The 23,172-nt window shown below is 35.4% G+C and overlaps 1 protein-coding gene across 1 annotated transcript in view; it reads left to right on the forward strand.

Annotated features, from left to right (window-relative positions):
- The window catches only part of pex5l (peroxisomal biogenesis factor 5-like), a 130,840-nt gene that overhangs the window by 69,367 nt on the left and 38,301 nt on the right, over positions 1-23,172 (forward strand). Inside the window, exons 2-3 of the mRNA XM_031902526.1 lie at positions 15,533-15,637; positions 19,834-19,945. Coding sequence (XP_031758386.1) covers positions 15,533-15,637; positions 19,834-19,945 — 217 coding nt within the window. The remainder of the gene's footprint in view (positions 1-15,532; positions 15,638-19,833; positions 19,946-23,172) is intronic.

A 23,172-nucleotide genomic window follows, 5' to 3' on the forward strand; every position in this document is an offset into this window, starting at 1 on the left:
ACATTAAATCTCAAACAAGTTTATTGTGCAAAATATATCTATATGAATGGAATTACCCTTAAATGTAATTTATCTGCCGAGTGCACAGATACCAAATATGTACAGATTTGCATTATTTGCACACACACTAACCCTCACATTCTATTTACTGTGCCTATAGGACATAAGTTACATGCATTTATGTCACTAGCAACCATATACAGTTTCTGAGGCTTTTTGTTCTACTTTTTCCCACTTTGTTAAATCTGTATCATTTTTATTTAATAGATTTTAAAAAAAATCACTTCCCTATTACATGCTTTTTATTGCAAAATAGCACACAAATAGTCTCGTAAGATGTTTATGTGCAAAACGTTGTGAGTTGCAGAAACTATAAATATATGTAATCAATTAATATCCTTTTCAGTAACACTGTTGCTTTTTACACCTGCTCAGGGAGCCTGAGTAATAGCTCCATAAATCGAGTGGCTGAGTTAATTGAGCCTTTAACCCAGAAGTTCCACTCAAATGAATAAATGAAGCCCTTTTTCAATAATGCAAATTCAAATGTCTCTCCTCTGTTTGAGATACTGTCACCAAGGAGTCTATACCTAAAAAAAGCCTGTTTTCCTGGAAGAAGAAACTATAATGGATCCACAGCCTTGGTCTGATATTGTATCTTTTCAAAGCAGAATTGATTTGGGGATCACTCTGATGTTGATCACAGGCTGAACAGTACTCTGATCATTATCACAGCCCCTGCAGCCTTGGCAGTTTCTGTAACAGGAGAAAAAGCTTGATGTAAGGATTGCTCTCTCACTACAAAGCTAGGATTCATTCACAAACCTGATCTATTCCCCCTATATTTGTCAATGCAACAAGCAAAAGATTAGGTTCCTTTGTACATAATGTTCATTAATAACTACAGAACTGCAGCTATTTCAAACTGCATCAGCTGCTTTACAGAAGTAAGCCAAACTCCCAAGGAAACTCTGAATAGGAGACTTCTCCTTGTAACATCAGTAAGACGACTGACAAACGCAGCAGAATCTCAGCACATCTGCCTTCCCACTCCAAAAACATTAATTTTGATAAAACTGACCCCAGAGTGTGTTTTGTGAACGGGAAAGTAGATTGGAAGTATCACTGTGGTAGTGAATGATGAACAATTTGTGCAAAGCAGTGGGTAAAAATGCCAGCGCTATATAAATAAAGGATAATAAATAAGACATTATTGTTCCTCACAACTCTAAACCAACATATCATTATTCAGATATCATTAACAAATTCATGCAAAATGCGCAATACTGTTGCTTAATGCAAAACATTAATTACATGAAGGAAATGATGTATGGAAATGTGGGATTGCTGCATTCTGCTACTTAATCTACGAGTATAAAGAAGCGGATATTTATATAGCGAGACCCAGAAGCTATTGTCAGTGTTCGCACCTCAGATCACATATGTTTCAACAAAGCCAAATGCTGAGAAGCCTCCACTGAGTGACAATAGAGAATCACTTGTTGTTTTGCTCTGAGCCTTGTATTTCCACACAGTTTGTTGTCTGTGCAGAATGTTTTCTTTTCCTTTCTTTGAGGTGACAGCTTTCTCATTTTTCTTTGGTTCTGAGGCAGCCACTGAAGGCAGGGATATTTATTAAGGAGCACGGAAGGAATCGGAGAATGAAAGACTCCCTCTGGAAAATGAACATTCACACTTTACTATAAAATAATGTTTAACTTTCATCATTTTATCTTTGATTTCCCTATTTGTTCTAGCAAGGAGACTGCAATGCACAGTACTGTAGGTGAGAGCTTTTTGTGTACAAAAGTAGGACAGTGAGGGCTTGTGTAGAATGCAATAATGTGGCTTTCAGAAAGTTAGAGACATATTATGAAAATACACATTTCGAATACTTTATAATTCCTTACAGGAATTATATCAGTAGTTTGTGTATACAGGATGTATTTATGTCTCCTAACCTTGCTCTGTGTATGGAAGGAGAGGGAAGATAATGAAAAACTTGTCATTAGTAGTTTTTAATTGAAGTTCTGCTTTTGCAGTCATATTTGTTGACCTGATTTCAGATAATTCTTCTGATCTGTTGGGTTTTCCCTAAATAAAGACAAGTACAGGTATGGGATCCCTTATCCGGAAACCCATTATCCAGAAAGCTCCGAATTACGGAAAGCCTGTTTCCCATAGACTCCATTTTAATCAAATAATTCAGAATTTTAAAACTGATTTTCTTTTTCTCTATAATAATAAAACAGTACCTTGTAATTGATCCCAACTAAGATATAAATAATCCTTATTGGATGCAAAACAATCCTATTGAATTTAATTAATGTTTAATTGATTTTTTAGTAGACTTTAGGTATGGAGATCCAAATTACGGAAAGACCCCTTATCCGAAATACCCTTGGTCCCGAGCATTCTGGATAACGGGTCCTATACCTGTATGTTTAGAAGTTCTCAATTTACACATAAAAATTAAAAATATAGAACTTTTCTGTATGTTCTATTTAGTTCTTTCAATACATATATATATACAATTTTTATTTTATTTTAATCAGTGAGGACTATAAGAGCCTGACTTGAATCATCCATTGCAACCATTTGCTTGTAAAACAGCAGTCAACTATCCCTGCCCTTGTTTCCATAACCATTCAGAAAAATATGACATTGCTGTTGTTGCATTGTACAATGGTTCTCTCCACTTTTTTATCTGCGATGTTATCTCCAAGTATTTACCAAAGCGCTGATTGTGCTCAAACCAACTAACTGTTCCTCAATATCTCTATCAGAGCTGCTCAACATATGAGTATTCAAGACTTATTTTGAACCGTACGTCTTCTCTGTAATTTCCTTTCATTTCGCAAGACATTTTACCAAATTTTCAGACTATCTATCCACTCCTTCATGATGCACCATAAGCCAATGCTAATACCCAGTACCCAAACAAACACTGCAGGGGTCATTTACTGCAGAAAGCAGTGTGCAAAATGCCAAAAAAAAGCCAGAACAGCACAAGAATGAATCATCTAAAGGCAAAAGTAATTTTACTACAAAATGAAAAGGTTGATATCATGTCATGAAACATTTTCCAAGATGAAATACTGTTTGCTTTGCATTTTAATTATTATTTGAACCAAAGTTTTCATTGCAATGCAACATTATGGTTCATGTGGTACAACAGAAATATTCATGAGAAGAATCTGTGTTTTTTATATATTTGATGTATTCACTGATGCTAATAAATTCACAGCTCGAGAATGATATGCTCCTATTCCTGAGGCAATCTTGCCTCAATCCTCATGATATCAAATTTCATCTCTTGTACTTAGCCTATCACATTATCTCAATATATCAGTGGTAGGTCCTCTAGTGTTCTAATAGCATCAGAACTGCTGAGTTCAGCTCACTTGCTAGTAGATGGAGATTCAGGTTGAAAAACAATTATGTTAAGCTATGTAACCTGCAAATGTATTTCATAGATGAGACATGTTATCCCTTATTAACAGCATATGCGTAAAGAATGGTCTGAATGACAGTAATAGATATGGTTCCTAAAATAGGAATGACGAAGTTCAATTTACATACAAGATTGAATTGAAAAGAGAAGGACATGCTTATTATTAGTCCTCAAAAATCTGGATATTTTCTCATAATGATACATATAATATTCTATGGCAGTTAGCTATAGCATGTTATAGTTTGTTAAACAATTTGGCATTAGATTATGGTAATATCAAAAGGTATTTAACTCAATGAATGAATTTAGACTACAAAGAAAAATGCTTAATATAATAAGTACCTGCCCTGGTAAGGCAAGAAAGTTATTGCTACTGACCCGCCATAGATTAACTGAAAAAAGGGGCCCACACATACGGAGGGATTATTATTTCCACTGTTTCACAAGGTTAATGACACCAGGGGCTGGCTGCACTACAAAGGTTTGGATGCCACTTATGGTCTGTGATGGAGGAGTTATCACTGAATACAATATGCACAAAATACTATCTGGCCTTTTATCCTATCAGTAAAACTATTACAGCAATAGTTCCAAATACAGGTATAGGATCTATTATCTATAATGCATGCTCTAATAATTAGAATTATTTGCCCAAAATGGACTCTAAAGGATATGGCTTTCCCATATCTCAGAGCTTTGTGGATAATAATAATATCTGCATCTACTTAATTCTCTTTTTTTTTTTTTTCTTGGCATCTTTTTCTAAGATTACATGTAATATTGAGTGGGAAGTGACATTTAAGTTTAGACACAGATATGTTACAGATTTTTAGTACGTTAGGGTTGTGTTTGTAAATCTCAGCCCAAGGCCCCTGAGGCATAAAAACTGTCTATTTGCTATCTTTAATATGTAAATAAACAACAATAATGCTATTCTGATCCACTTGTGCTACAGTTGGGTGCTACTTGTCATGAATAATAGAAAGTCCTTGGGTGCTGCATGGGTATATAATATGTATATGGTTTTCTGCTCCCTTCTGACATACAGCAGTGCTAAAGAGTTGCTTACATTTCATTAATAATTACCGTATACCAACTTTTTGTTTGCTTATTTCTAACACATAACATAAATAAACCCTGCAAGTCCATGTTTTTCATAAACACAGACCCAAAATAAAAATTGTACAGTATTAGGTTCCACTGAGGGTGTGTGGCAATTGCTGCTTTCAAATCTAAACAGCAATAAGGTTGTTGGTATTGTCTCAGGAGATTATTCTTAATAACATAAGTATGAACTGAGGTTCCATTTGCAATATTATCTCACATTCTTTTCAGAGTTAAACTATCTGGTAAGTTTGTGCTTCTGTTATCTCTATAGTTGGTAGGTAGGCATAACCTCTTGTTAAGGGTAGGGAAACTCCTGTTAAAAGCTAGTTCACCTTCAAGAATCTAGCTTTCATATAGAATACAACCAGGGGCATTTTGGCCCCTAGTGCCACCCTGAGGCAGTCTAGGGGATGCTGCCCCTTCGCCCCTCCGTACTTAATATTTTTGTGTCAGAGGGTGCTGAGGGGGCTGCAAGTGTAGAAAGCACAATAGCGCACTCTGAGCTAGAAGAGCTGAGATTCCGATTCAAAAATCAGAATTTCAGCTCTTAAAGTTACTAAAAGTGTTTTTTTGCCACCCCCTGGTAGCTTCAGGGGCATTATCACCTAAGGTGAGTTTTTTAACTTCTCTCATGGCAGCAGCGCCCCTGAATACAACAACAAATCACATTTTTTAGTTGCAATGTATTTGATACTTTATGCAATTAATCTGGCAATCTTGGCTTGCTACTGAGAAACATGAGGGTGTGGGAAAAGAACAAATTCATATTTAAAACATACATTTTAGAAAAATGCTCAAACATACAAAATTGAAAGCAACTGAAAAAATGTAATTCACTGGGTTGCTCAAAACAATACATTTTGTAAATTTGAAATACCCCTTTAAAACTTTTTTTAAGCTATTGTCAGTTTCTACTATTCTTTCTGTTTCAGTTCCAAAGCATTTTATAATTTATACATGAGATTATACCGTGTGTGCAGCGGCTGTCACTTCCCAATCTAAACAGCAATAAGGTTTCTGATATCCTCTCTCTGGAGATTATTTGTAAAAGCATATGCATGAACAGAGGTGGCAGAACTCTTAATAAAGAGAACTAGCTGCTCCAACTGAGCCTCATTTCCGGCATTATTTCACATTCTTTTCACAGGTATTCATAAAAGGAAGCTGGCTATAAAATATAGATTTAAAGCTAAATGCATTACATGTAGTTGTAGAATAACATTAGCATTCATGTATTATAAATATAATGGAAACGGTGCTCAGTTAGTTTGTAAATATGTTTAAACAGATTCATAAATCAGTCTTTAGAGGGTTGCAGAGAGGAGCAACTGTTCTGGGCCCCCTGCATACTGAGACCTTACAGAGAAGCATTTGTAGGAAGTTAAAAAGGGGTTAGCACTAGGTTTTGCAAAACAAGATGACAACAAGTATAGTTATTATCACTATCCTATATTTGTATAGCACCAAAATGTTACACAGAGATTGTCCCTGCCCCAGTGGACCTTACAATCTAAGGACACTATCACATTCACACCACCCACGCTTGGGTCAGATTTATATGGGAATTTGAAAAAAATCCCCCAAAAGACTTTTTTGATGCAACCTCTGCTTTTTTAACACAAATGCAACTTTTGCCTAACTCGCAAATATTTTGTCGCAGCAAACTTTTGCAGCAGTTTTGTGAAAAAAATTGCCAAAATTCACAGCGAATCCATGCCTGGCAAAAAAATTTCACTCATCACTAATCAGGAGGCAAATAACCTGCCTGTATATTTTAGGATTGTAGGAGGGCACAGACTTCCCAGAGAAACACACACAGACACAGGGAGAACATTGAAACACCTTGCAGTTAGTTCTAAGGGCAATCATGCAGCAGTGCTATCCACTGTCAGGCAATACCAACATAGTGCTCTGGGGGGAGTAAAACTCAGGAACACAGCAGTGCAAAGCAGCAGTACTAGCACCTGATCTGCCATAAATTGCTAACTGTGCCTAACCTCAGAGGCTTGTCAGGGTGCTGGCAGTTTGGTATTAAATGAAAACCTATTGGCTGAGCAGTTTAACCATATAAGTAATGTTTGTTTTACTACAAGCTTGCTACAAATAAGAGCAGGGGCACAGGGGACATTTTGTTGCCCATACTGTATCTCATAGGAAGCAGAGGCGATGCTTATGTTTTCCCTCATGTGATTTACATTAATGGCAGTGGGAAGGGAACTTTGGATGTTTCAAAGCCAATGCTGATGGAGATTAAGATTGGGTGGCATAACATCCGGTGTGCCTGTACCCTAAAGATGGTCCTACAATGCATATTTAAGAGTATAACAAAAAGTTATAACCAATTATAACCTGTTAGGCAGGTAGGGTTGCCACCTCTGTCAGGGAAGAGGCAGCTATAACGTGGCGTTCATTGATTGGAAAACTGGGCAGGAGGTTTAGACACGGACAGCGCTCCTGAAAACCCGGCTGTCCGACTTTTCTTTGAGTCATTAGGAATTCTGCTACTTTGTTATACATTTTTTACCCTCTTTTGGCCACCACTGGGATCACCTGACTGTTTAACAGAAACATGTATGTGAGGAATAGAGGTGTGCCGGGACTGCTTATCTGAAACTCATATCAAAGAGGGAAAAATATTAGCATATAATGCATAAAAGACTTACATAACCTGTAAAATGTATCCTTATAAATGGCACTTAATAGTGTTATTAGTTATACACAATACTTATTTATATGCCTTTTGTCACATGATGCATTGGAAACTGAATCCTCTAATGCAAAATATATCGTATGAATATTAGAAGTAAACACTCACTTGTATAAAATGCACTTAACCTGCAGAATTATGCTATTGTGATGGGGTGCCTTGGTGTCTTTCAAGATCTCTTTCCAATGCACCCCTAGCTAAGTTTGATATTGCCCAAGATGGTCACAGCTAAACAGCTTTATGTAAACTTCATTGAAATCTGAGTAATAGACACCATTGGTTTTTGCTGTGTGGCTAATTTTATACTATATGGAAGGAATGGGTAGTAAATCCACAAATCCTCAAGCGATTAATCATAATACAAAAGAGTATTATTTACAATGAATGATTGTAGCACTTTTGCAAAGCTGTTAGATATGTAGGTTTATTTTCAGTAGGCAATACCCTACCAGAAATAGCATGTACAGTATGTTTGCTTAGACATTAATTAAGATTGCACTTGAGAAAAATTAGAACTCTCAGCTCTAATATTCTGAAGATATCACAAGCACACAATTATTAAATCACAGGCATAGGGCGTTTTTTAAATGTTAATTAGTACTCAGAGTAAAGCTTAATTGGACAAGTGATTAGTATTTATTTCCAATTTAAATTGTTAAAATCAGATGCATAGTAAAATGGGCCTTGATACTTGTTAAAGCATGTTCTCGCCATTGCCAAATGTTCATTTTCTGCTATACTGTATGTGCATTCTTTCCTAGTCAGGGAGATATATAGAAATAATAGCTGGATGGATTATATTGTGATCTAAGAATCACCCTGTTTTGCAAGGCAGTTTGAAATTCTATGGGAAGCATGAAATACAAGAAAGGGGATGCCCTAAACCCACTGACAGAGCAGGTTAAGTCATGGCCTGAGCAATCTCCTTGGTTATGGCACACATGGATGAATATTGCCTAAAATTACTGATTGGCTAGGTTTTAGCGGGATAGTTGCCTTGATTTGCCACAACCATAGAAACACATATAGCCTGTTCTCAAAAAAAATCCTGAGCCCATTCACAGAACCATTTTCCATGTAGGTGGAGTGTCTGACAGTTCTGTCAGATCTGCATTGATTCCCATTGGGAACACTGATTCAGTGGTTCATGGTACAAACAGGCAACAAGTGTGAATGTATCTATACAGAGCTGCTTAGTCTGATTAATGTGATCAGTGCCTAGCATCTCTGTGTATTTGTCTGGAGTCCTTTAATATGTATATCTTATTTTTTCAATATGAATAATACTTTTATGTATATATTTATGTATGTAAAGGTTATCAGCTCTTAGGACCACTATTTAACATCATTCTACCCTGGCATATCTGATTCAATAGTCATTCCCAAGCATTGTGGGGCTGAATTTACTGGCCCATAGTATGCCCTGGGCAGTTAGAGGCATAGTTACAACTGCTGCCTTTATTACAGTGAGTAAGTCAAATTTATTCCTTCACGAGCAGCATAAGCCAAGGAGCACCTGAGACTGAAGAAAGTCAAAGAAAAAGAGAAAGGCTGCAACAATACTTTAAATATATTTCACAGTTTGATACATAATAGCTTTATTGCATATAGGGTCAGCGAGAAATATATTTAACTGTAGTCTATACCTTTTCGATGAGCTCTAATCCAAGGATTATGTTTTATCTGATTTGCATATGTTTATTTCCAAAGGCAATGAAGAGCCACAGGTCAGTATATGTACAAAAATGATGGGACAGCTCTAGCGCGTTGCTTGTTAGAAAAAGCATCATTTATTTTCTTAATCTATAACTATGTGTTTGTGTGATTAATGTATTAGGACAAGCACTGAAAAGATGAATAATTGACTTTGCTAATTCTTTTTTATGCCACTTTACACAGTTTACATGTTCATTTCATGCCATGCGCCAAGATACATTCCCTGGGAATGGTCTCTGGATAGTGCACCGATACATATATGGTTACTTTATGTACATCAATTCACTTGACATAATTTACAACATAAATATTTATACACACCAAAACACCTCTGAGAAATGAAGGTTCTGATTAGTTTTATAAAATCAAGTATCAAATTTGAGAATTTGTTTTCAGCACTGGAATGTTCAGCAGATAAAATAAGTCTCCCCACTTACAGTTTGCATGGGGGATTAATGATTCAGAGGGGTGTTAGAGCTCAGAGCAGCTGCTGAGCTCAAACACCCCACTGTGCAGAATGGTGTTTAATTGATCAAAGCAATTAAACACATTCTGCTGTGTTAACTCGCATTTGAATTTACCAATATATTGATTTGTTACTACTTACCTAGCTGGCAGTTTGTAGATGTGCTAGGGTTTTTGGATTCTCTCCCATGAAATTTAGTAAACAGGTATGTCAATGTTATTCCTGCAGTTGAAGGTGATAATTGCCATTTGACAGTTCTGTAGACCTACATTATGCCATCAAGACCTGAAACAGTGGAATATGTACCCTCCTGCAGGGAAAGATTTTGTTTTTTTAATAAAAACCCCCAAAAATGAGGAAAGACATACTATAAAAAAGCAGGATTGTTGGTCCTTGAACATTGTTAGGCCACCATATGTGATCTAATGTAAATGTCATGGCTTCTTTCAGGTAATAGGTGTGACTTTGAAGAAAAAGTGGTTCAGTCTTCCAAAAAGTGACATGGCCCCAATTTTGGTGGGTTTTTTATACTCTACAAGGAATCGCCTCACTTTGCATGCACAGCTATATAAGTTTCATAGAAACTGTAGTTTTGCTTTTATTGTAATGAACAGAAATTGATGCACTGAATGCACATAGGAGCATGCTAGTAGCGTTAATGAAATGCTAGATAAAATGATCAGTATAACTGTATCACAGCACATCTTAAATTCACCTCAATGTTTCTGTGATGAGAAACCTGTGTCATTAAAGGAACAGTAGTCACTGAGGGGCAATATAACATCCTTATAAGCAAATTGCTTAGTACAATGTAAATTCACACTTATAAATTTCCATTTCAAATCATAGATATTATGTGATATGTGTCTGATATTTTTGGCATAGAGTGTTAAACCAATAGTTTGGAATTATTTGCTTATATTGATTAAGCACATAACACAAATGGGCATGTGGAGTAACATGATGTATAATGCAGAAACAAAATAATAAACTGCATTAAAAGGGAACTGTCCTTGCTGTCAAACTCTAGCAGAACTATAGTAGACATTTAATACATTTGTTTAAAAAATGTTTACTTGTTAATGTAGTTTTTGATATATTACTAGTTTCTTAGTCTGATTCCTTAACCCAGTGGGACTGGCTTGCACCCAGCCAATGTTGTGTTCTGTACCTTATATTGGATATTTTTCAGAGCAAGTTGTTGAGTACAGAGTAAAAATTATTTTTGCATGAGCACCAAGGAATGCACTTTTGTGCCCATTACTGCTCTTGCACTCTGCACTCTGCACTCTGCACTCTGTTAATTAAACCCTAGTTTTTTCATTTTTTTCTTTTAAACCCTAATTCTTCCCTGTTGCAGCCCATGGCTCCTGCTATCAGTCTCCTGCAGCAAAAAAAAGTTTAGGTTAAGGGGAAATTAGTATCAAAATATTTAATAACAAAGACTATTTGTGAAGCAAATGTATTAAATATTTACAGTTCAATGTGTTTATTGCAAAGACAGCTCCCTTAAACCATGGCAACTCCTAATTTTATGTCATATGTGTATGACATGCCAGTCATTTTATAGAAAGAACTTTAAATATTCTTTGAGTATTACTGGTCCTTTAAAATGACTCACTGACATATACCAGGAAAAGGAATAGCCAATGTTTAGCTATTGTTAAGGATTTCCGGTAAGTGACTACATGTAAATACTGTTTTAACTTGTTAATTTATTACAGTCAATATAGCATGTTGGAAAGTATCCACTTGAATATTTAAAGCATGCTGTAGGGTCCTGGTACACTAGAAAATACATGCCGAAATCCTCCATGGTTTAGTTTCAACCACAGCTGATCTTGGATACAATAGATTTATACATAAGCATGGGACACATAATTGGTTTAGGTGAATATTGTGTTTTGTAATTAACATAAAATACTACAAAAGCCCTGTGTTTTCCTTGATAAACTTGGTGTGTTTCTGTACAGTTTAGAAATGGTACCTGCTTTGTACAAACTGACAATATGCCCAGTGACAAGGAATTAGCAACCTCATTTATAAGAAACAAGGCACTTCCAACATGCTGGAATATAAGCGCCCAGTTATAAAGCAAAGTACAAGATTTGCACACAATCCACAATCCTAGAGTTCCATGATTCCATAATTGCAGACAATCCACAAATGATCATGCACATTGGTAAATTCAGTGCAAATTGGCAGCCTCATGCAGCAAAATGGAATCTGGTGCTTCAGTTCAAGGCACAAGTAAAGAGAAGCATGTATAGATCAACATGCCTTTGTGAGGGGCATTTTAATAGATGTTTTGTGTGCATTTTTTACTTTGTACTTCGTTTTGGAAATAAGCCCTTGGGAGTAAGAAAAGAGGCATAAATAAGCAAATAGTAGAAATACTATGCTATACAATAGAATTCTTCTTAGCAAAATCAGAAGGTCACAAACCAAAAATCTAGTTCTAATACAAAATAACTAGTAACTAATTGTTTAATATGGATAAGGACACTAACCCTTACATACAGTAAAACTAAATACACAGTACACATCCCCTTCTTTACTAATACTCCTTCTTTCTATATCAAACCACTGACATCTACTCACTAAAGCTAAAATATTAAAGGAAAACTATACCCCCAGAAATAATACTTAACCAACAGATATAGTTTATATCAAAGTAGCCTACTGAAGAATCTCACCAAAATGGAATATATATTTCAATAAATATTGCTACATCTTTTACCTTGAGCCACCATTGGTCTGTGTGCTCCCTTAGAGATCACCTGACAGGAAGATAATGCAGCTCTAACTGTAACAGGAAGAAGTGAGGGAGTAAAAGACACACCTCTAGCCATTCATTGGCTGATGGGGCCTAGCATGTATGTGTGCCTTGGCTTGTTTGTGTGCACTGTGAATCCTATGATCCCAGGAGGCAGCCCTTAGTACTTAAAATAGAAATTTTCTATTTAGGATTACCCAATGGTACATATTACAAAAAAGTATATTTTTATGAAAATGGTCTAGTTAGATGAAGCAGGCTTTTACATATGAGATGTTTTATGCAACACATTTTTATAGAGACATGCATTGTCCTGGGGTATAGTTTTCCTTTAAGACATTGTTCTGTTTTGTTATATAAATTAACTGTAGTTGTTTATTTTAAAAAATCCATGTATTGGTGGTAGATGTTTAATTACTCATTTTTTGGAATTTTACCTGAGTATTCAACAGTGATTGCAGGGCCACATGTTGGTCATTGATGGGACACACAGCCTATAGTTTATAGTCCAATATGCAGTCATGATTGTACTGTTGCCATGGTAAAATATGATAAGAATTTCCAGGTATAGAAACACAGAGCTTTGTGAATACTATGGGGCTGATTTACTTACCCACGAACGGGTCGAAATGAGTCCGATTGCGTTTTTTTTGCAATGATTGGTATTTTGCGATTTTTTCATATTTTTTGCGATTTTTTCGGCTTCTTTACGAATTTTTCGTTACCAATACGATTTTTGCGTAAAAACGCGAGTTTTTCGTAGCCATTACGAAAGTTGCGTAAAATCTGGCGATTTTTCGTAGCGTTAAAACTTGCGCAAAAAGTTGCGCTTTTTTCGTAGCGTTAAAACTTACGCGAAACTTTGCACCTTTTAAGTTTTAACGCTACGAAAAAGGCGCAACTTTTCGCGTAAGTTTTAATGCTACGAAAAAAGCGCAACTTTCGTAATGGCTACGAAAAACTCGCCTTTTTACGCAAAAATCGTATTGGTAACGAAAAATTCGTAAAGAAGCCGAAAAAATCGCAACAAATACGAAAAAGTCGCAAAATGTTCGTTTTCAAGTCGGAACTTTTCCAATTCGGGTCGGATTCGTGGGTTAGTAAATCAGCCCCTATGAGTCATTTAAGTTGTTTATCTGCAAATTCATTCATAAACATAAACAACTCTTGCTGTGTGCCATAGCCTCCTTTTTCTGCACCAGATACTGAAGGTGCTACATTGAGTCTGGACATTTCTGTCTTCTGTTCAAAAATTTGCAACTACCTCTAAGGAAATTCAGTTTATGAGTAATAGATGCTTTTCTAGAGTTTCATTTTTTGTACAGGGATATTATTTAGTTCTTTGGGACCCCTCATCTGAGTTTTAGGTACTGTGCCTCATTTATTATTGCCCCAGACGCAAGTCAAATAGAATATTTCCGTATGCTCCACTTAAACATGGCTGCAAGATGGTTGAAGTCAAATCATTTTATTGTACGCAGCTGTGGAATATGTCAGCCCTTTATAAATATGTGTTAATATTTAATAATAAAATCATTAAGCGACTAAACTGTCTGTTTATTGGTTTACTCATTCAATTAGAAGTTAGTGGAGGGAACTTGAGAACTGCTGATAGGTATATATGTTCTTCATGGAGGCCAGCTTTAAATATGGAGTAAAATGGGCTTAAATATTGCAAATAAGAGACCACTGCAGTGTCTCATACAATAAAATTTATAAACTTTCTTCGCTAAACCCTAAACAGTTTCAGCATTCGCAAAAGCTATATTACATTTGCACAAAGGCAAAATTGCAAAAATGTTATTATGTTCCCCCTATGACCAGTGCTCAGAAGGTACCTGATGCAAGGGGTATTCCTTTTATTAGTTACATTGTTTCAGGGAAGTATTGGTGCAGGTCAAATGTGATTTTTGCAGAAGATCAAGCGGAATTCAACTTGCACCACTTTTTTTTTATTTTTTTTAGTTTTTATATTTATTTTTTATATTTGTTTTTAATTTTTTTTTATTTATTTTTATTTGTTTTTGATGTGTTTATTTGTTTTATTGTATTTGTTATTGTTTCTTATAAAAGACTATTTGTGTTCTATGACCCCAATGTGACTACAGTACATAATTCACCCCACCTTCAGTTTACTTGGCTGCATTTTGGTAAATGGTCCTGTTACAGTTGGCAGCATTATTTACGTTTTAGACTGGGTTGACTGTATTGTCTATAGGTTGGTCTAACCCAAAAAGACTCCTGCAAAACCTGCAAAAAAAAAATCTCCAAAACACTAGCAATGCCAATACCACCAATATGGAACATGTCAATATCAATGGCTCAAATCATAAGAAGTCCCATAGAACTGAACTCACCACTTTCAAGGTCTGGGTGCACATGCCCCAGACCTTCAGCTAACAACATCTTCTTGACAAGCAGACTGGCAACAAAACTGGACTGATGTAGATATGCTGCTTAATAAATATGCTACTTATTAAGAACTGAATACATCATAGTAAATTTAAGACCTGCATGTTTCGTGCCTATACTGGGCACTTAATCATAGGCCTATAGGCCAAAGTTGTGAATATCAATGGCTCAGCCAAAATTAGCCCCATGTGCAGAATGAAAGGTGGATGTCATTGATGTTACTGCCAATGGGATGGGGCAGTACTGGAATTTTCCCAGGTGTTGGAGAAAAAGTCTAAAGGTTGTAATTCTCTGAATGGCCCCAGTTTTAGTACTATCTGCTTCAAGGCCAGATACACTGGCAAAAAAGTGATTAAAATAAGCACTCTCACCCCAGTGAAGGAACATAAACAGGAGGAGAAGGAGATACAGTAGGAAGAATTACTAATTCAGGTGTCTGATGCTGAAAAAGAGAGTCTATGGTACATTAATTGCAACACAATAAATAAAGCAAAAGCTACACAAAATGAATAAAGTTAAAGCAAGATTAGTAATCTTTATCAAAATAAACCTGTTAGTTGTGACAGACTGCCTCTTTAACTGTGTAAAATGCCATAACTTCTGCTTTTAAAAACAGCACAGGCGGCAAATGAGATTGCTTAGCCGTTATGCTGATTTTAAAATATCTGTACCTTAACAATATATGCTCTTGAAATAACTGGATAAAAAGAAAAAGCAACTTATTTTATTGATACTTGTTTAGGACTGAATGAGAATTTTCCTAAATAATGAAAGTATTACAGGGGGTCGTAGCTGATTTTGGTCCTCTATGGGATTTAATGGGCTCTTTTTTGTCAGTTTGTGAAAATATAAAGTGTTTCCTGACACAAGTCATTGTTGATTTCACTGTTGTAGGGGAAAAGCTCTAGGGAGGCAGATAAAGCTGTTGCCATGGTGATGAAGGAGATACCGAGGCACCCGTCTGGTGAAGAAAAGCCCCTCCTTTCTATGACATCACAGGTGGGCGCCGCCAAAATACTATGAAACTGACACATGCAACTGCCACTTAGAAAAGGAATTCAAAAATATTTCACAGAAGGTGTTTATCATAGTATAATAAAGAGCTAATTATAATTCACGAGAGTGTGATTGTCTGAATTGCTTATCTTCGTGCAGGCAAATTGAGCAAAAGGAGAAGAATGAAATGTTGCATATGTCAGTTTCCTAGAAAAGTGCTTTTTAAACTATGTCCTATATTATATTTCAGATTTTCTTTCTGTATACGAAGTCATTATACAATTATAATAATTAAAGGGAAAAGCTGACGTTTCAAGGTCGCATTTAGCAAGCAAACCAGTCTAGTACCAGTCTAGTATTTATTTAAATCCCAATTAGTCAAGATAATGTGATTTTTAATTAGAATTCATTGTCAATTTTCCTTAATGTTGTCACTAAAAACATTACAGCTATTTCTAATTAAACATCAAGGGTGTAAACTAGACTGAATAAACTGAATAAGACTGAATAAAATGCAGAAAATAATTAGGATTTTTGAATACAGACTTTTTTTTTCACCAATTACTTTAATACAGTATAATAAGCAGTTCTCATGATATCAAGAGTTAGTACAGGTATGGATGCCTTATCCGGAAGCCCATTATCCAGAAAGCTCTGAATTACGGAAAGGCCGTCTCCCATAGACTCCATTATAAGCAAAAAATTCTAATTTTTAAAAATGATTTAACTATAGAACAGAACTTTGTACTTGATCCCAACTAAGATATAATTAATTCTTATTTGGTTTATTCAATATTTGAATGATTTATAGCAGACTTAAGTTATGGGGATCCAAAGTACAGAAAGATCCCTTATCCGGAATACCCCAAGTCCCGAGCATTCTGGATAACAGGTCCCATACCTGTATAGTGTATGATTTCAGATATGATTCTGTATAAGTTTCATGCTCAGACATGAAGAATGAGTTTTAGCAGGGAACAGTGGTAGGGGCTGGGAGAGGTCATTGCTTGTAGATAGATGTGAAAGCACAGTCCCTTTACATCTGGCGTGTTGGCTTTGTGTCAGTTTATATGTGCTATAGAAGTTTATATTTCTATTCCCAAATCTATAAAACAACCACTTTGTGCAGAAGTAGACTATGAAGTAGATAAAAAATTCAAATACTTATGTTTTAGATTTTAACACTGCAATACAATTTATACACGTGCAGCATAAGCATTGTTTTACACACAGTCATTTATAGCTTTTCATTTTGCATATTGCTATCATTTTTATAATTTCTGTGAGGCATATATTCCCTTTAGCAAATCTAGAGGCCCATGGTTCCCCTGTATCTCTCATGCTGCATACTCTCTTTCATATAACCTAGAAAGGAGGAATGTTCCTGCTAAGGTTAACCCATACTATAGATAGACACTTCTTTGCCTAAAATAGCTTCATGAAATACCCTGTGTATGGTAGTCTCTGATGACATAATTTACAAGGAACAAGGGATAGAGTACACCTCTTATGTCAAGACTCCTGAATTATACATTGAGTAACTATTAAAGTCCTTTTACTTGCTTTAACCTTTGGATTTTGGTTACTTTTAAATTAGCACCTACACTATTTTGCTCAGTGTGGACAGTGGTAATTAACATAAGCGCAGACATAGAAGCAATTTGTGGCCAATAACAACATAATTATATAACAACATGAATACATTCAAATTGCAGAGGGTAAAGTTAAAGGAACTCACAGTTGATTGCAGTAGTAACGCAATGAAACTTATGGGTTTAACATAACTCATACATCCTGTTTGTTTCAGTAAATTATGTCTCCAGCCATATGTTCAGTTAATTAAAATATTGAAGTTTCCCATGCAGTCCATACTGGCAGTTGTAGAATGAATGACTAATCTGTTAAGTCATTTAATTTTTACCCAAGGACATATACAGTAATGTGTTGCCAAAAACCCAATGAACTGCTACACCTTGGCAAAGTTACTGTGTACATAAGCTTAATGATAAAGGACCACATTTGAGGAAACTATTTCCTACCATACAGTAATTACATTGTGAGAAACATGGAATATTTATCAGCCTAACAGATATGTGATGAGCCAGAACCTCTAAATATACAGTGTTTTATCTACTTGAGTAAGAGCTGGTGATCTCGATTTCAGCTATAATTAACTAATTAACTATGAACCTTATTTATCTTTAAATAAAGAATATTTTGTAGTGTCTGATGCAAAAAACTATGAAAAAGAGATGATGATTTTATGGGCACACAAAAGTGATTTATCATAAGTGTGCTATTTGTTGTTTTTCTCTCTGAAGAAGCCATGGCACGTAATTTGGCAGGTCCCACTAAATTGTGGAAATTTTTTTGGTTTATCTTTTTTTATTTGCCTCTTTAAAGTATTGCTAATTGCTTTACTGATGTTTGTGAAAAGAAACATTATTTAATGGAAAAGACCAGCCCACATATACAAGCACTGGGTAAAGCAAAATAGCCAGAAATCTCTCGCATATAGGCCTCCAAACTCTGGCTATCTAGCAGTTGCAAACCTGCTATTTCTACCAGCTACTGTTGCCTTTAACTGTTTTAGAACACTATGAGGTTTATTTGGCCAATATGGAGCTGCAGTTGCCTTCTTATTAACAAATAGTGAGTGATAGCTTCTGACTTTACGCAACCCCTTGCATGCATGAGATGTGTGGCCATGTGACATTTATACGTGACAATTAGTACTTTTTTACAAATGCGTGTGCATGTTAATGGTGCTCATGACCATTTTACCTACAACAATCTTAGGGGCTCCAAGAAATGCAAGTATCTAATAGTGTGGATTTGCAGCTCTAACAGCTGTAGAGCAGCACCAATTTGTTGGTTTTAAGGCCAAAGTCACTATTTAATCCCTTGTAGAGCTGAAATGCTAGAGAACAGCACAGACAAGAGAACCCAAACTGCTTGTGCTCCCAAAGTAGGCATATGGGTGCAATTATATTATTTATATTCTATTTGCTTATTATATAAAACTCTGATTTTACCTTCAGTAATTTCTTACTTAGATACTATGTACTGTACACATCTGTCTTATAAAATTAAAAGTATATATGTATCTAAAAAAAGTATTGGATTGGTGTTTTCTGTCCTTATGCTTCTCAGACCCCTTAATGTTTTGCTGTACTTGCTTTTATAGATGCTGTATTTAATATACCACTCTAGGAACACAGAGAAACTTAATTATAAGAATTATGAGAATTAGGAGTAATATGAGGGTGTATTTAACTTTGGAGTGGAACTGCTCAAAACACATGTACAGGGTAGGGGCTGCAAATGTCTGAGTGGTTGATGTGGTTAGTTCCTATATGTATGGAAAAGGGATGGTGCTTAATAAAGGCATTATTCTTTTTAAGTCTTAAGTCTCTGGAGTTTTAAGATTGCAATTGATATGGGGATGGTGGTCACACCCCTTTGGGTGAAAACATAATTGTTGAGAAGAAAAAGTACTGCTGAAAAGTGTTTTTTATAAGAGATTTAGCAGATCCAAAATTAGCATTTATTGGTCTGTAGCCGTATGGAAAATGAAGGCAACTTTCTGTAAAAACTTTGCACATATCACTACTTCCAACTCAAATGTTATCAGTTGTTTTTGCCAACATACTTTTAATTCCTTTTAACATATTGGTACCCCTGGCGCATTTAATGTAAACGACCATACCCACCCATTACCCACAATTTATGACATTTTGTATTCTTATAATTATTTACTGCATTTATTTTTACTGCATGTAGAATAATATTCAAGATTTTGCAGAAAGATATTGATGAAAAATTAAAGAAAAATGATAAAGGGCACCAGTAAAGGGCAAGCAACACTGTAAGTGATAGGGATCAGTAGCTGAATCTGTGCCTTCTCAAGTTTTTGCCATCTAAGCATAAAGATAAAAGAGAAGTGTGAGAATGTCTGGTTGAAATTATTTCAGTACTGTCAATTGATCAAGTCTTGTCTGTTAACTGAGATAAGAAATCCATGTTTATTACGATTGCTTAGGTTATATTGATTTAAGCTGTACATTCCCAATATGATGGCAAACAGACAGAAGTATGGTTTGTGTGTACTGCAGTTAAGCACTAATAAATGTTATTGATGAAAGTTTGGATCATTTTTTTCTGTAGCCCTTTTCTTTCATATATTTTTCATTCCCCAGTTGGTAAATGAGCAGCAAGAAAGCAGACCTCTCTTGAGTCCATCTATTGACGACTTTCTCTGTGACACCAAATCAGAAGCAAAACCCAGGCCTGTGACTTCAAATACAGCAGGTAAACCTATATTCTATTTATCTGTTTTATGGCGCATGGGTGCTGAGAGTTTAGATACCAGTACCTTTGAATGTAAATGTACCATTTTAGTAGGATTCATAGATCAATAAAATATGCAAAAGTCATAAAAAGTTGCAATATATTCGTTATAAATGGTGCTTAGTGATGTCTTCAGTTATAATTGGGACTTAACGGTGTCACATGAAGCACTAAAATTGGTATATTCTTCAACCCTTAATTCCAATATCCTTATATTTTATAATAGCAGATGCTATTAGGATGCATCTATTTATCAATAGATTCAGTTATTTTAATTGTATAAACATAACACTTTGATTGACACAAAAATTAAATTTTTGTTTATGGTCCATAGAGACTGGGAGGATAAAGTGCTTTAAACGGCAACATTTAAATAACTCATGTTTTTGCTAACATGGCATGGAGATGCAAGTATTTAGTATGTATGAATTAATAATAACTACTGCATGTCATCACACAACTGTTTCCCTGGAATTTACTCTGCCGTGATGCCCCAAATGACCGGCACCAGCTGTTATAATATTGCCAACAAAGTGCTGTGTTTCCATTTTTAGTTTGTTAGCATATAGGATCTCAGATCAGCCCAGATGGATATGGACACAGTAACAGTTAAGTTTAATCCTAATAACATTTCATATAGAAACTCAACCACACATTTATATACAAGTCTTTAGGAACATTTTAAATTCACTTTATATTGGAGTTTTCAAAAATATTATTTATCCATCAAATATTTTATATAAAATATAAAGCAGGTATGAAATCTTGGTGAAGAAGTGCCTGTAACTAATACTGTACAGTATAATATGTAGTTTGGTTATTTAGAATGCAGTAGAAATGGGCTAAACTGTGTAGTCATAAGACTACTGCACTAAGCTCATGCTGTATGAAGATTAAGAAATGAGTGACGATACAGTTTAATTATAATATCAAATAAAACTAGATGGAATTTCGAACTACGAAATGAAACTATGATTTATTGTGAATAAAAACCACCCCTCTGACTCACTATTTTACTCATCCTGTTGAAGGCAAAGAAATGTAGTCAAAATGCAAATAGAACATTACAGTCTGTTAAAACTGAGATTATTCCTAGGCTTTTAAGAGACAATCTCTATCTTTTCATTGAAGAATATATAACCGTATTAAGGTATACCTGAATAATACTGGCTACAAGCTTAAATATGGTTACCCTTTGAGAGGAAAGGGAATGGCAAATAATCAGGGTCACTTTTAGGGCCACCATACAGGGGCATTTACTCTTGTGTTCCTGTGAGGTGGCTTTTCTATGGATTCCACTGCATGGGAAGGCAGGCATTTATAGAGCCCATTATTTTCTATTGTTCCTGTACCTATGGGATTCTGCTGAACCACTACTTATTGTGTCCCTCCTGCATTTAGAGATTCAGTGCAGTCCATTCACTCCAGGCAGCCTGCGAAAGGGACATGTAACATAGAACCTCAGCACTAAAAAGGACCATAAAATAGATAAAAGTCATATGAATTTATTATACTGTGTATAATTTCTTAAATATTTTCAGTATATTTTCAGCCCCACTGCTGCTGTTGAACTCCTGGCATCCCTTCAACAACTGAAGGTTGTTATATTATATTCTCACCACAAATGGGGTGCCCACCCTTGATCTATTTTACTATTTTACAATGTGATAACCATGTCTGTTTTTCCAATTTGCTTTGAACCAACCCCATTTTGCAATATTTTACACATTGGAACCACTCCAAAAGTAGCAATGATTAACAAATCCAGCTTTAAGTACCAGCCAGGATGAGGAGGGGGTGGAATCACTTATAGAAATGACACATATGTTATACCCCAGTCATCTCAGAGGCAGAGAGTAGTTTTGTTATATATGAAGTTGTATTTTATTATATATACTGTATAGGAAGCTAAATCGAATATTGATATTGCATCAGATAAAGCATTCTCATTGCCAGAGTGCTACAGTCTCCAAGCACAAACACTCTATTCAAGTTTTCTTTTATGGAATGCTTGGGACCTAGGCTTTTTCAGATCATGGACCTTTCTGCAATTTGGATCTCCATATCTTAAGCATTTAAACACTAAATAAACCTAATAGAATTGTTTGACACCAATATGGATTCATTCAGCTTAGTTATCATCTATTATCATCAAGTTATCATTATCCAGAAGGTTCTGAATTACGGGAAGGCCATCTCCCATAGACTCCATTATAAGCAAATTATTCTAATTTTTAAAAATGATTTCCCTTTTCTCTGTAATAACAAAACAGTACCTTGTACTTGATCCCAACTAAGGTGTACTTAATCTTTACTGGAAGCAAAACAAGCATATTGGGTTTATTAAATATTAAAATGATCTTTAGCAGACTTAAGTTATGGAGATCCAAATTATGGAAAGATAACTTATCCGGAAAACGGCAGGTCCCGAGCATTCTGGTCCCATACCTGCACTGTTTTATTATAACTGAATACATGGATAACCTTTCTGTAATTCAGAACTTTCTGGATAAGGGTTTCTGGATAAGTGATTCCATCCATGCAACATTACTAACTTGATTACATGCTATTAGAAAAAAACAAATGGAGGGAACACAGGGTATGGTCACTTATCTTTAATCTAAATGTAGTCAAGCAGCCATTTGTGTGATGAAGAGTAATAGTTTAAATGTATGTGGTCAGGGATCTGCTGCAAAATATGGGTCTTTGGCTGTTGCAGAACTACATTCCCAATTCTTTATTATGCTCAGGTATTTGTTAAATATTCCTGTTTTATTTGTATGCACTTCTAATGTGCTGGTTTCTATGTCCTACAAACAACAAATGTAAACATTTAAAAAGACATAAATAGATAAAAACTAAATGGAAAATATTTACAAAATACCGATATAACCTACTGCCCCTTTAAGGTTTTATTCCACTTATATAAAAGTACAAAATTGTTTATAACTTTATTTAAAATGCATGTAAATAATTGTTTTTTCCCAACAATACACTTTGCTAAAATGATATATTCCCTTTTTGGAAGCTATTTTTATTTGTTGCTGACACCCCTTTAACAAATAAGAACTTCCAGGTGACGCAGGCAGCAGCAGTTCAGAAGCAGCTGATCAGACAAGGAATGTTCTCGGTTCAGGTGTGAGATATATTTGGTGTTTAGCCATTCCCCTTGAGGCCAGGTTTGTATC

This window comes from Xenopus tropicalis, chromosome 5 (assembly GCF_000004195.4).
Source record: "Xenopus tropicalis strain Nigerian chromosome 5, UCB_Xtro_10.0, whole genome shotgun sequence".
Taxonomy (NCBI): Eukaryota; Metazoa; Chordata; class Amphibia; order Anura; family Pipidae; genus Xenopus; species Xenopus tropicalis.